The 13,734-nt window shown below is 44.6% G+C and overlaps 2 protein-coding genes across 3 annotated transcripts in view; one reads left to right on the forward strand and one right to left on the reverse strand.

Annotated features, from left to right (window-relative positions):
• LOC102433502 (zinc-alpha-2-glycoprotein-like) overlaps positions 1-3,069 on the reverse strand; it is a 6,842-nt gene extending 3,773 nt beyond the window's left edge. The window contains exon 1 of the mRNA XM_023754497.1: positions 2,843-3,069. Coding sequence (XP_023610265.1) covers positions 2,843-2,963 — 121 coding nt within the window. The 5' untranslated portion in view covers positions 2,964-3,069. The remainder of the gene's footprint in view (positions 1-2,842) is intronic.
• A 4,892-nt stretch (positions 3,070-7,961) lies between these two features.
• Positions 7,962-13,734, forward strand: part of GJC3 (gap junction protein gamma 3) — a 19,565-nt gene continuing 13,792 nt past the window's right edge. Inside the window, exon 1 of one of the 2 annotated variants that reach the window (XM_023762197.1) lies at positions 7,962-8,649. The gene's annotated coding sequence lies outside the window, so the exon portion shown is untranslated. The remainder of the gene's footprint in view (positions 8,650-13,734) is intronic. The other variant, XM_014454461.2, reaches the window with a different exon arrangement.

The raw sequence follows: 13,734 nt of genomic DNA on the forward strand, positions 1-13,734 counted from the left end.
TTCCCCCCCCCCCCCCCCAGCTCTCAGCTCTCTCCACCTGCTGCCACTCGTGCACTATTGGACGCTCACTGGAAAGAATGGGCTTTAGTTCTATACTTCAGAGACCATTTTGTGTTTTACTACATTGTGTTCTCTCTTGGCACATCAAAAGATGGTATTTCTTAGCCTTTTTATAGGTATACTAGAAGCCCGTTGCACGAAGATTCGCGTAATAGGCCTTCCTTCACCTGGCTGCCGGCACCGGTTTTCCTCCGGCACCCGGGACCCAGGCCTTTGGTCCGGCTGCAGCGGAGAAGCCAAGCCTCTTCAGTCTTCAGTCTTCAGTCCGGCCGGAGCCTTCAGTCTTCGCTCCGCGCCTGCGTATGCAAATTAACCACCATCTTTGTTGGGTTAACTTGCATACTCATCCTATTGGCTGGTAGGTGTAGCGGAGTGACACCAATTTGCATGTTTCTCTTTTATTAGTGTAGATTGTGACCATGACTGAGTTCTGTCAAAAGGAAATGTGGGTGGAAGTGATTTCTTTCTTCTGGTCGGAGGCCCTATGAGCTGATTTGAACCCTCTGTCTCTTTTTTATTTAGGTGATGATTGTGGAGGCCACAGGATAAAATAGAGGAGTCCCAATGTGGGAACTACCTGGATCCTTGAATCACCCCATGGAAGACAGGAATATCGTCTGTTCTGTTTTCATGTTTACAGGAGCAAAAAAAGAAACATTTGCTGAGTTATGCTACTAAAAACAGTCTTTGTTATTGGAGCATAACCTAGTTGAACCTAACAAACACTATAATTAGAAAGTGTAGGAAGAAGAATTTATTGCATTATAAATTAGTAACTGCAGGAAATGACCTAGAATGGATCAGCATAAGCTAAGAACAGGATGGAATTCAGAAATTCCAGGGCTGTCCCTGTGTTTTTGTGTGAGTCAGGGAGTGATAGAGGTTTGGGATATTTTTATAATAAATTTCAAAATGGATTCCTAATATAACTCTTACTAGAGGCCTGGTGCATGGATTCATGCACCTGTGGGGTCCCTCCACCTAGCCTGCAGGCATAGGACTGAAATTGGCTCTCTGACATCCTCCCAAGGGGTCCCAGATTGCAAGTGGGCAGTTCTCGGGTGACGCATCCTAGAATTGGGCTCCCTCCTCTCTGGTTCCGGGTGCATCACCCAAGAACCGCAGCTGCCAAGTCACCACAGCTTGGCAGCTCCTGTGTTGAGTGCCTGCCCCCTGGTGGTCAGTGTGTGTCATAGCTACTGGTAAGAGCGTCTGCCCCCTGGTGGTCATTGCACATCATAGCTATCGGTTGGATGGTCGCTTAGGCTTTTACATATATAGATGGGTGTTACTAATGTTAGAGGTCATATTCCAGATTTCTAGTTCCAGTACTTGTTATTCTTTTCTTTTTTAAAGTTGAGGTAAGGAAAAGGGTAAGGTAAGGAAGGGTGGAGGAGGTTATGAAGAAACTGATACGACTAACAGGAAGGTGAAAGGGGGGGGGGATGGATGGGAAAGAAGGGACAGTTGTAGGACATACAGGACATGAACTAGGCTCAGTGATACCAAAACTGGGCCTCAACTCTCCTTTTCACAAACTTAAACTTAGAAAACATTGAAAAGATGCTTTTGGTATAGGAAATGTGAAAAGCAGTGGGGCATGCGGAAAGAGTTTCAAAATAAGAAAAAGTATCCAGGGGGAACAAAGAGCGTAGGTTAGGTCAAAAAACATGGAAAGCTTGCTAAAATTAGGGGTAAAAGGAGATGAAGAATGAGAAAAATTCAAATGTAAAAAGTAACAAGGGGAAAGAAGAAAAGAAGAGATAAAAAGTGTGAGTGGGGAAACATTTGTGAGTTATTCTCACTAATTAGTTTCTAAATGTGATTGCCATTTTACTCAGTAGATGTTGAGTAAAGATTACTGCACATAATGTGGGTGGGCCTCCTCTAATCAGCTGAAGGCCACCAGAGAAGAGACTGAGGTCTCCAAAGGAAGAAGGCACTCTGCCTCCAGATCGCCTCAGGACCCAAGACTGCAACATCATCTCTTCCCTGGGTCTCCAGTGCGCTGACCAACCCTGCCGATTTTGGACTTCTCAGCCCCCACCATGGTGTGGGCCATATCCTTAAAATAAATGTTTCTTTCTGTGCATATGCATGCCATTCATTCTGTTTCTCTGGAGAACACGAAATCTAAACTGGATTTTGGTGTAGGATGTTATTAACAATGTAAATATAATCAATAGTTATAAAACACATATTCTGACAGTTTGTAAATGTAAAAATTCTAACTTCCACAGTTTAGCTTCCATTTCTTCATCCTGAAAAAAAAGCCTCAGGACTCTGTCCTCAAATGGACTCTGCCCAACCTCCAGCTGGCTTCTTTCCCGGTCACTAGCCTTCCAGGCCCACTGTCCGAGTGTCTAACTGTGTGGGGAAGGAATGGGCTTGTTTCTAGAAGTATCCTCCAGTTAATATGCCTTTACAAGTGCTCTTTGGAGCTGTTATCTTTCTCCGTGAGAGTCAGACAGATACATCCAGCCATTGGAAGGCGGGAGGAACAAAAAGTTGCACCGGTGTGGCCCCTGCTCTGTCCTGGCTGTATGACCCAGGACAGGTCACTTCACTTGTCTGGGTCTCAGTTTTGTTCATTTGCCTACTAAGAATTTTAGACTCTAATTATTTAAGGCCTTACTTAGCATGAGTTCAGAGGCTCCCTAAATGCTTCTGGAAGTGTGTGAGCTGAGGTAGCTGACAGCCTCCAACACCCATTCCTACTGTACACTGGGAATCCCGGCTTCATCTGGGGCCCTCTCCCAGCCCATCTATCTCGCTCATTCCCTCCCCTGCATTCTTCTCCATACCCAGCCCTTGGTTCCCAACTCACTGTTTTGAGTGTCCTGGGCGACTGCAGGACCCACAACAAGCAGTAGGGACAGCAGGACAGGCACCATTGTGCTCATCGTGTCTGAGTGGAAGGTCCTGGACTTCCCAGGTCCTGGTGCAGACTACTTGGAGAGACGGCCAGATATAGTTTTGGGAGCAGCTTGGCTTGGAGCCCTGCCCAGGTGAGGTAAATGCACAGGCCAATGAGAGTGCCAGGCTGGGCTCCTCAGCTGACGGTGAGGAAGCAGGATGCACAGGCCAGGCTGGGTGTGTTTTCCTCAGTGTCTACAGATGGTCTGCCCATGGGGAGCTGAGCCAGGTGATCTGGGGACTGGGACTTTACATGGGTCCACACTGTTGCCCTCTTGGCAGCAGCATGTGATTACAGGACTAGTCCCATGGTGTTATTTGGTTTGTGCTTCTCCTGCCTAAGTCTTAGTTTCTCCATTGATTTCAAGAACTAACTGGTAAATAAATGTATTTTCTGCTTAAAGTCAGAATCAGAATCTGTTTCAGTAACTAATGATGTGACTGTTACCGAAATTGGAAAAGGATTCTTTTTAAGCAACAGTCACTCAGGGAAATGGAGGAAGGGGAACCAGGCTTGGTTATGGGGCCAAACTGGGGTTAAAGTCAGGGTCTTGCAGGCTATTATAAGGAGTGGAGGGTCAAACAGCCAACCGAGTCACCTCTTATGGTCAACCGGAATAAAATGCTCAGTGAAGGCAAAATATTAGATGCCAAACAGCTTGAGAAATGCAAAGGCAAGGCGTGATGATTGAGTCCATAGGGCTGGGAAGCTTTAAAAAATGTAATGAACTCAAAAGCAGAAAGTATTGACTCAAAGCACAGTCTGAAAATCAGGTGATAGCTATGATAGTGCAGAGAGGATCTTTTGGCTTTTCTAGTTTTAAAGATGAAACAGACAAAAAAATGAATAGTGCCTAATGATTTAAAGCTAAAAACAAAAAATAAGTTTTCATAACGTAATTACAAAAGTCTGAAAAGTCTAATAGCCAAGTGTGACCCAGACATTCCTGCAAATCTTATACAATTGCTACTAAGGATGGGTGACAAGAGCTTCCTCAGAGGAGGAAGTTAAGTGTGGAATGGCATTGGGAAAGGCTTGTGGATGAGGGAAATACCCAACAGGGAAAGAATCTCTGTTGGCAGCAGGGGGCAAATTTTACAAGGACAGGAATGTGTGTTCTGTTCATTTCTCTGTCCCCAGTACCAAGCCCAGTTCCTGGCAGAAAGAAGACAACAAATAAACACAAAAATAGATCAATCGATAAATGAGCAGGGACCAAAAGGGATGGCAGCAGATCTATCTGAGAGTCACTGAAGCCATTTGGTGGAAATGGAGTTCAGGAAGGAGAGTGAGGCTATGGCAGATGGAGTGATATGTTCAAAAGGGAGGTTGGAGTCAGATTCTAGACGACCCCCACCCAAAGAACACCCAATGTCTTCCAGGGAATGAGGCACATTTTATTATTGTGTCTTTTCCTTACAGCCTGTATTCTCTGCAGACCCTACCCCTAGATCACCAGTACTTAGTCTTTTGTGCCATCTCCTCATTTGCTGAGACAAATTTTATATTTTCTTAATTTTTAGAAGTTATTTATTTATTCCTTTCAAGATGATATTTAATGCATTATAAATAAAACACAGAATAGAGCAGAAGCCAGTCACATGGAAATGCAGGTCTTTCCATGCATTTTGTGTGGCCTGATGGTCGTTTGCAAAGGGGTCCCCCATACAGAACAACATGCTGTCCTAAAGTGGCTCTGTCCTAAATGCAGGTTGCATACCTGTCAGGTCCTGTCACCCTCCTCTCTCAGCTGTCTCATACCTTCTTGGTCAGCAACAATCTTTCTACCTCTTTTTGGAAAGCTATGTTAGGCTTCTATACCCTCTCTGAAATCTCACTCCTTCCAGGAAGTTGCTATGGGGGTGTGAATGACTCTGTGCCCTCTCCTGTCCCCCCCATAGTCTGTCGGGACTTCAGTCTTTTGAGGTTTCCTCCCTCTGGTCCAAGTCTGCCCCGCTTCTCATAAGTGGGGTGAGACATCCCACTGTAATCTGCCTTCGCCTTGGGCTATTCATGTGGACTTCTGGTTTCTTCATGGATCTGAAAATGTTCTCCTGTGACATGTTTTTCTTTATTTGTTCTAAGTTGTTGGTGTGTGTGTGTGTGTGTGTGTGTGTGTGTGTGTGTGTGTTTAAATACCACTGGCTGGTTTATTTCCTTCTGAGTTTTTTTTATTTTTCTTCCATTACTAAATATCAAAGACAACATTTCCATATACTTCCCACCCAACACAATGTAATTAAAAATACTAATGTGAGAGAGAATTAAAGGGCCAAGAGCCTTATCTAGGACACTTTCTTTTTTCTCCCTGGGGAGCTCAAGATAAGAACATAAATTAAACTTAGGCCCCTTTCATGATACTCAGGAGTGGGCTGACAATGTCCCCCTCTGTGCCCATTCTTGCCCTGAACCCAGAGCTTTGAGAGTAGTTTTAGTGGGTTAAGTAGGATTCTGAGGTCACCTACCCTTTCATATCCCCTTTCCTCAAGGTGCTTTGGCCCTTCTCTTGCTCAGTGCTAGTGAGTAGAACATAAGAAGCTGTGAACACTCAGTTCAGGTAGTAGGTGATCCCTCTGAACATCTCAGGGCACTCCTCCTCCAGACAGGCCTCAGACACTTAATCAAGATGCTCTCTGCTCCCCCATTCTGATTGGTGTTCAGGGCTGCTAGGGGAGCGGGCCTAAGCTGGCAGTCGGACATTCCCCAAGGGGTCCTGGACTGCGAGAGGGCACAGGCCGGGCTGAGGGACCCCCCCGCCCCCCAGTGCACGAATATATATATATGAATATATATTTCTCTTAGCTTATTTTTATTTTTCATTTTGATAAAAAACATTATCAAGAAGCTTCTGGAAGTAAAATTTTTGAGAGCTTGTATATCTGAAAATGTCTTTATTATACCTTCACATTTGATTGACAGTTTGGCTAGGTATAGAATTTTTTTAAAAATATATTTTATTGATTTTTTACAGAGAGGAAGGGAGAGAGATAGAGAGCTAGAAACACCGATGAGAGAGAAACATCGATCAGCCGCCTCCTGCACATTTCCCACTGGGGATGTGCCCGCAACCAAGGCACATGCCCCTGACCGGAATTGAACCTGGGACCTTTCAGTCCGCAGGCCGACGCTCTATCCACTGAGCCAAACCGGCTTTGGCATAGAATTTTAGGTTAGAAATAATTTTCTTTAGCGGTTAAAGGAATAAATAAATAAATAAATAAATAAATAAATAATTTTCTTTGCTAAATTTTCTTTAGCATCTCTCTGTTGTCTTCTAGCTTTCAGTGGTACATTTGAAATGTCTAGAGCCATTCTGATTTTTTGTTGTTGTTAATCCTCACCTGAGGATAGTTTTTCCATTGGTTTTCAGAAAGAGTGGTAAGGATGGAGGAGGAGGAGGAGGAGGAGAGAGAGAGAAAGAAACATCAATGTGAGGGAGACACACATTGATTGGTTGCCTCCTGCATGCACACTGACCAGGGCCAGGGATCGAACCTGCAACCCAGATACATGCCCTTAACCAGGAATTGAACTCACAACCCTTAGGTCCGTGGGCTGACACTCTAACCACTGAAAAACACTGGCCAGAGCACCATTCTGATTTCGTTTTTTTAAATTATTTTTTACATCTTTATTGTTGAAAGTATTACATATGTCCCTTCCTCCCTCACCCGCCACTGACTTCTTCTAGCCCATCCCTGCTCCTCACCCCAGGCCTTCACCACCTTATTGTCTATGTCCATGGGTTATGCATATATGCATACAAGTTTTTTGGTTGATTTCTTCCCACCCACCCACCCAACCCACCCAACCCACCTTCCCTCTGAGATTCGACAATTTGTCCCATGCTTCTGTCTCTGGGTCTATTTTGTTCATCAGTTTATTTTGTTTATTAGATTCCACATATGAGTGAGGTCCTGTGATACTTGTCTTTCTCTGACTGGCTTATTTCACTTAGCATAATATTCTCCAGGTCCCTCCATGCTGTCTCAAAGGGTAAGAGATTCTTCTTTTTTTACACCTGCATAGTATTCCATGGTATAAATGTACCACAGCTTTTTTTTTTTATCCATTCATCTACTGGTGGACACTTGGGCTGTTTCCAAATCTTAGCTATTGTAAATTGGGCTGCTATGAACATAGAGATGCATACATTATTTCTGATTGCTGTTTTTGGTTTCTTAGGATATATTTCTAGAAGTGGGGTCACTGGGTCAAATGGCAGTTCCATATTTAATTTTTTGAGGAAACTCCATACTGTTTTCCATAATGGCTGTACCAGTCTGCATTCCCACCAGCAGTGTATAGGGTTTCCTCCTTCTGATTTCTGACTCTTGTGTATGACCTGTGTGGGTTTTTTTTCTGTCCTATCCAGAAACTTGTACAATTTTAATTTTTTTCTCTAGTTTTTTGAAATTTCATGACAATATGCTTTGGTATGAGTCTATTCCTCCTCAATTCATTCTATGTGCAACTTCTATTGCATAACTGTTGGACCTTCTGGCCAGTAATTTTCTTATGTGTTCGCTCCTACCATCTCTTTTTCTTTTTACTATAGTTTCAGGGGGATTTCCTCAACTAAGGAAACCACCTCCCCCTTGGCTGAGGGACTCCACAAACAAAATGGCCCATCCCTCTGCTCCTGTACCGAATGAAAAACCCGGAGCTTTCCAGGGCCAGTGAGGGGGCTGGCGGCAATGCCCGATGGCAGGAGAACCCTCCTTTCCCTTGGCAGGGAGGGCTACCCACAAGAGACAGAGGGAACCTAGGGAAGGGGGAGCTCTGGGCCATCCTCTCCCAACCAATCATGGCTGAGGAAGAGGAGAGCCAATGGGGGGCAACAAAAAGGGCAGTCCATCCTTCATGGCTTATGCCCTGCCAGGAGAGCACTGAGTTATGGCCTTGATCACTGCCAGTGAGGATGTTCCTCTGCCTGATTCCTTTGGAAAGCCCAGATAGGAATATTGGCGCTCTCCCCTTCCTCCAGGATTGACCTGAGAACCACAGGGGCATCCTGGGTGATGGTTGTGAGGAAAGCAGGGGGTGAAAAACCCCCTAGGGTGCTGTAGATTGGATGGGGGCACTGCACAGATTCTCCCCACACCTCCAAACACACACACAGAAGGGCAGGGCCGTTGGCTGCTGTAGCCCAGAATCTTGAACCTTTCCTGGTTCCCACATCCATGGGAGTCACCGACGATCAGTATGTTAGCGCCGTTCTGAGGCAATCCTGCCTCACCCGTAGGAATAATCTGCTGTGAGTCAGGGAACAACCAGCTGATCGAGCACGAAGGTGGGGGTGGAGGAAGAAATTGGGGAGGGTGCTTTTGGGAAGGGCAATTAGTCATGGGCCTTGAAGTTCCTGCACATTCATACTGAGCATGTCATGTATGCAAAACCCCGTGTGATTTTAACCAGGCTTATGACAGCTGACTATAAAAGCGTGCATTCCTCAAGCTCAGTGTTCTTTGATTGTACTGCAAGCCTCCTGCCTGTAGAGCATCCACCTGGATTCTTTGAAGTTACTGTCTGGGAGTTAGGGGTTCAGGACAACCCTGGCCAACATGCTGCTCATGCTGCTTGCTGTGCCACGATCACCAGTCCTTCGTCTCGCTCTCCTGTCTTCTGCCAGCATCCACAAAACAGTAACGGACTCATTCATTGGGTTGAAAGTAGGGTTAATTTCCAGACTTCGACAAGTATCTGTACCTTTTTTGTTTGCATTTGGGTCCCCATTGGCAAAAGGGACTTCATGTACTAAGCTGATCAATCCATCTGTTGATGTACCAGGCTGAGCAAACAGCCATGGGGAAAAGGGGTTGAGCAATGAAGACCTCCAGATGTGCTGGTGCAATTTTGGGAAACCTGATCAGCTACTGCAGGGTGAACAGGATGATTCAGCTCTTGCTGACAGCTTCCTGGAACTCTGCAGCAGCCACCATACACATAATGTCCTCCCTTCAGTAAGGTCCATGCTAGACATTTACATATGTGTTGGTGTTTCTTGAGTCTAAGTGGTAATATCCTATTTTGCCACAAGAGGGAGGCTGGGAGAGGAACATCAGATTTGCTGACTTTCCTGAGTCACTTGAATAGTTTCTTTCTTGGGATATCTTGGGAATACTGAGGAAACAGACACAACAATATTCATAGCTATTCAAAAACAACATAAAAATGATTTTTAATCTTTATATTATTTGCAACTTTTCTTTCCATCCAACTTAAGAGTTTAACTGCCTGGTCGAGTGACTGTAGAGTGATTACGTCTGCTCCTTTAACTTGCTTTTAATATCCCATCTCAAATACCCGATGTCCCCATCTCCCTCACTCATCTTCAGTAATTCCTCATTGTTTTCTCTTCCCTGAACACACACTTTTTGGGATAAGTGTAATGCCTACTTAGGATTTTGACCTTCTTCTGATTATTTAAAACAGTACCCCTAACTAGGATTTTACCCAATAGAGTGAGTTATGGTTAATGATCCAGATTTTACAGACCTTGTTTTTGGTGGGAATTAAATGAGATTATATATATATACTTGTTACATAGTATTTGCTTAATAAATACCACTATATAATTACCCAGGGTCCTCCTCTTTCTGTCTTTATTCATTACTCCTGTTACTCATAACTTCTGACTAAAACTTTTCTGTTCCAGCCAATGTCCTTCCTAGTCCATGTGCCTTAATCACTCCTACTTAGGAGATACAGACTATTTTCGCGATTTCTCTCTTTGAGATTTCCGATTCTGTGCAGTTTGGGGGGCATTTTGTCATCTAATCTCACTTTTTATCTCTTCTTCTGTGCCTTGTATCAACAGTTCCACAAGGTCTGAGCAACTGGCCTCTGTCTTGTTCTGCCTCTTGCAGTCTGTATGACCATATAAATTTACTTGAGTCCGTTTTCTCATGTGTAAAATTGGCATGGAGGATCCTTAGGGTCCCCATGTAGCTGTAATAGTTTATGGAAAGAAAAAGAAAAACATTTAGTGAGCACCTAGCCTAGACTCTGAACTATGGGCTATATTTACTGAGCAAGTTCTCAATGTTGAGCAATGCCCTTGGCAATGAGGGTGCAGGGCAGATGAAGAGACACTCTGCCTCTACCCTCATGAAGCTTACACAGACTAGTTTTAAAAACTGAATTCTCATGACAGCCATGAGAGGACTCACTGATGCAATGCAGCATAGATGATTAAGTCACTTGATTAAGTCCCTGTAAAACAGCTAGTGACTGGTGGAGCCACCATGTGAACCCAGGTTTGACTGACCCCAAGGTTGGCTCACTTTTCACCCAACATCCCTGGGCACGGTGAGTCTGATACTTTTTTAAGTAGGAACAGCCTCAGACAAGTGCAGTTGTGGAGCTGAGAGATCAGACATGCCTGGTTAAGAGCTGACTTTGACATTATTTCCCTGCGAGACTTGAGGCCTGGAAGTGAGAATGGGGATGTGATGGGGAAGGAGAAAGCAGCTGTGCTGTGGGGAGGGGGAGGCAGAAGAATCTGTGTATTTCTATTTGTGTCTTTTGCTGATCTTTTAGGGATCTGATATTTCCTTTCCTAACTCTTCTTCTTATGCCTAATTTAATTGGGACTGCCCCTTGATCTTGTGAAAACAGCACATGCAGGTGGACAAAAGTGAGTTTACAGTCATGAGTGTGCAAAACAGAGTTTATTCTTGCATTATTATTTATCTTGTATTATATATTTTTCCATATCAACAACTGTAAACTTACTTTTGTCCACCCCTGTATATACCTTCCATCCACAACACTCAGTCCACTGGCTTTCTCTGTCTTTGGAATAGTCCATGATCTCTTTCAAGGTCACCATGAAGATGTCCTCTCTGGTCTTCTGCACTTGGCTTTCCTCCTCTCCTCTGTTCCCATCACCCGGCTCTAGGGTCCCAGGGACTTCCTGCCTTCACAATCATAGAGAAAGAAGGCTTGATTGTTGGGATGGGCAGTGGCCTACAATCTAGGAAAGACTTTACTGGGCATGGAAAATCTGGTAAAGAAAGGCACAGAGGAAGGACCTGCAAAAGTGGAAAGAACTTTGAGGAGTGGGTCAACTGTGAGTCCCACTGTGGGACAGCAGAGGATCAAGAAGGAAAACCTAGTGGTTGGGATTAATAGCTGCGGCACAGTATTGCATGCTCACATGGGCAGAAGGACTTGCCTTTGATAGAAAGTGCAGGAAGGAAAAAAAAAAGAAAAAGAAAGAGAGTGCAGGAAGGCGAATTTTCTAAATTCAGATAATGAATTATTCTGATTAATTAATTACTCCAGATGGGATCAGCGTGGAGTAAAACCAGGATTCTGTCTCTTTATCAACAGTTCTTTGAGTTGCCATGCTGGTGAGAAATGCATTTGCTGACTATTTGTAAATGTTACAGAGTCTAAACCTACACAATCTTAAAAAGTTATCAGCTTAGCCTTAGCCGGTTTGACTCAGTGGATAGAGCATCAGCCTGCGGACTGAAGGGTCCTGGGTTCGATTCTGGTCAAGGGCACGTACCTCGGTTGCAGGCTCCTCCCCAGCTGAGCCCTCAGGGCTCGTGCAGGGCGCGATATGTTTCTCTCACATTGATATTTCTCTCTGTCTTTCCCTCTCTCTTCCACTCTCTCTAAAAATCAATGGAAAAATATCCTCGTGTGAGGATTAAACAAACAAAAAAGAAGTTATTAGCTTATATATATATTTTTTAAAATATATATTTTTATTTATTTCAGAGAGGAAGGGAGGGGGAAAGAGAGAAGCTTCAAAGATGAGAAAGAATCATTGAACAGCTGCCTCCTGCACACCACACACTGGGGATTGAGCCTGCAACCTGGGCATGTGTGCTGACCAGGAATAAAACTGTGATCACCTGGGTCATAGGTTGAAGCTTAACCACTGAGCCACACCTGCTGGGCTTAGCTTATATATTTGTTTCCTCCAGATTTTCCTGTGATGATGGGCCCAGGACTAGCTTAGCTCTCTTCTTTCCAGGTCATGTAGTATCCCAGGCCCCACACCATTATATCTATTTCTCTGGGGTGGTTTTCCTTCTTGTTTTGATTCTTTCTGCTGACCCCTCTTCAACCCTTGGTCCTGATGGTGTCTTGCTCTCCCCCAAACTAGATAGATACAGCCATCTGTGGAAAGAAAGAGGGAGGGAGAGAGAAAGTTATTTCTTCCAATCATTATGGGGTACGAGATGCCAGGCCTCTGCACTCCTTTCTACTCCCTAACCTTGGGTGATCCTTGCACCCTGGGCGTCCTGCTGCTCCAGGTCTTGGCACATGTTGCCAACATATGGCTGTGGGAGGAGGCTGGTCTCATCTGGTGGGAAGAGGAGGGACAAAGAGGGTATTGTCTGGTGGACTAAAGAAGTGGGGGTTTCTTGCTTGGCACCAGTCCTCAGAAACTTATTGTAAAAGAGAAGTTTGTCTTGGTGTTTAAGGGTCCTGTTAGAAGCTTAGAAATAATTAGGCAGGAACCCTCTCCCTCTCTCCCCCAGCACCAACTTTGTCCTCCACCCCTGATACCCACGCTGACTCAGGCACTGTGGACATTTATAAATGGGGCCATTGAAGAATCAGGAGAAATTCATGCAACTTTAAAAAGTATCCCTATTCCCTGGGCCCTGTGCACTCCCCACTTTCCACCCTCATTTCAGACATTTAGACAAGGACTGTGGTCACTCCAGCTGGACCATCTGTATAGCCCTGAATGGTGGGGTCAGAGCTCTTGGTTTCCAAAGGGGACTGTTAGTTTTAAGTAAGTTAGATTGAGAACCCACCATTGAAAGGGTTGGATCTCCATCTGGAAGTACCCTGCAATACCCTGTGAGGTGCAGTAGTGATTCCCCATGTTCTTCCCCGAAGTAACCTACAGCTATTTACTCAAATATCCATACAATGGGGAAGGGGATACTGAGACCTTTTGAGGTTGCATAGATTATCTGAGCTGGCCCTGAGAAGCCTGAGGACCCAAAGCTCCATCATAGGGCATGTGGAGGTTTGGTAATAAATGGAAACCTGTCCCCGCTCCCTCTCACAGTTATAGATTACATTCACTGCCTCTACGGACCCACCTGTTGTTCATTTCCCATGTTCTAGAATGTACAGTTAGAATAGATGAATTGAGCAGATGGCTGAATCCCACATAGATTCCTTGACCACTGAAGTAAAGTTATTATGATAGGGGCAGAAATAGAATATTGGGAACCAGCTAGAATTGTAAGCAATATTAATCATGTTCTGTTAATCATGATTGTTTTATTCTGATTAAATAAGGCACATTCTAACCTGGCTAGGAGCTCACCTGGAAATGCAGCCCATTCTCCCTGTCAGGGAGCTGCCTATTTTAATGGAAAGATTAACAACCTTGTTGCAGAAAACAGAACCAAAAACCAGAGATGCTAGCCCTTTGAAGACCTCTAGCTTTTGCATACCTGAAGGCCTTTGCAAATCCCCAGCCTGTATTACCTGTAAACTGCCCATTTGGCATACCCTTTGCCTACTTTCCCATGTAATCTTTGTCCTCCTACCCAATATAAGCAGCTGGCTTATGGTGGGGAGCAGAGCAGATTTTTGTGGATGACCCACTGCTCTCCCATGCTGCTGGCAGTATTGGAATAAATGCTCATATATATTCAACCCTGTTTCTGCTTAATTGGTTCAAGTAATGACAGGCAGCATGGACCCACTGATTGTCTGATTACAATTACATAGCAAAGGGCAAGTGAGCTCTGCCCCAACTCCCTCTAGGC

This window comes from Myotis lucifugus, unplaced genomic scaffold, assembly GCF_000147115.1.
Source record: "Myotis lucifugus unplaced genomic scaffold, Myoluc2.0 scaffold_0, whole genome shotgun sequence".
Lineage (NCBI taxonomy): Eukaryota > Metazoa > Chordata > Mammalia > Chiroptera > Vespertilionidae > Myotis > Myotis lucifugus.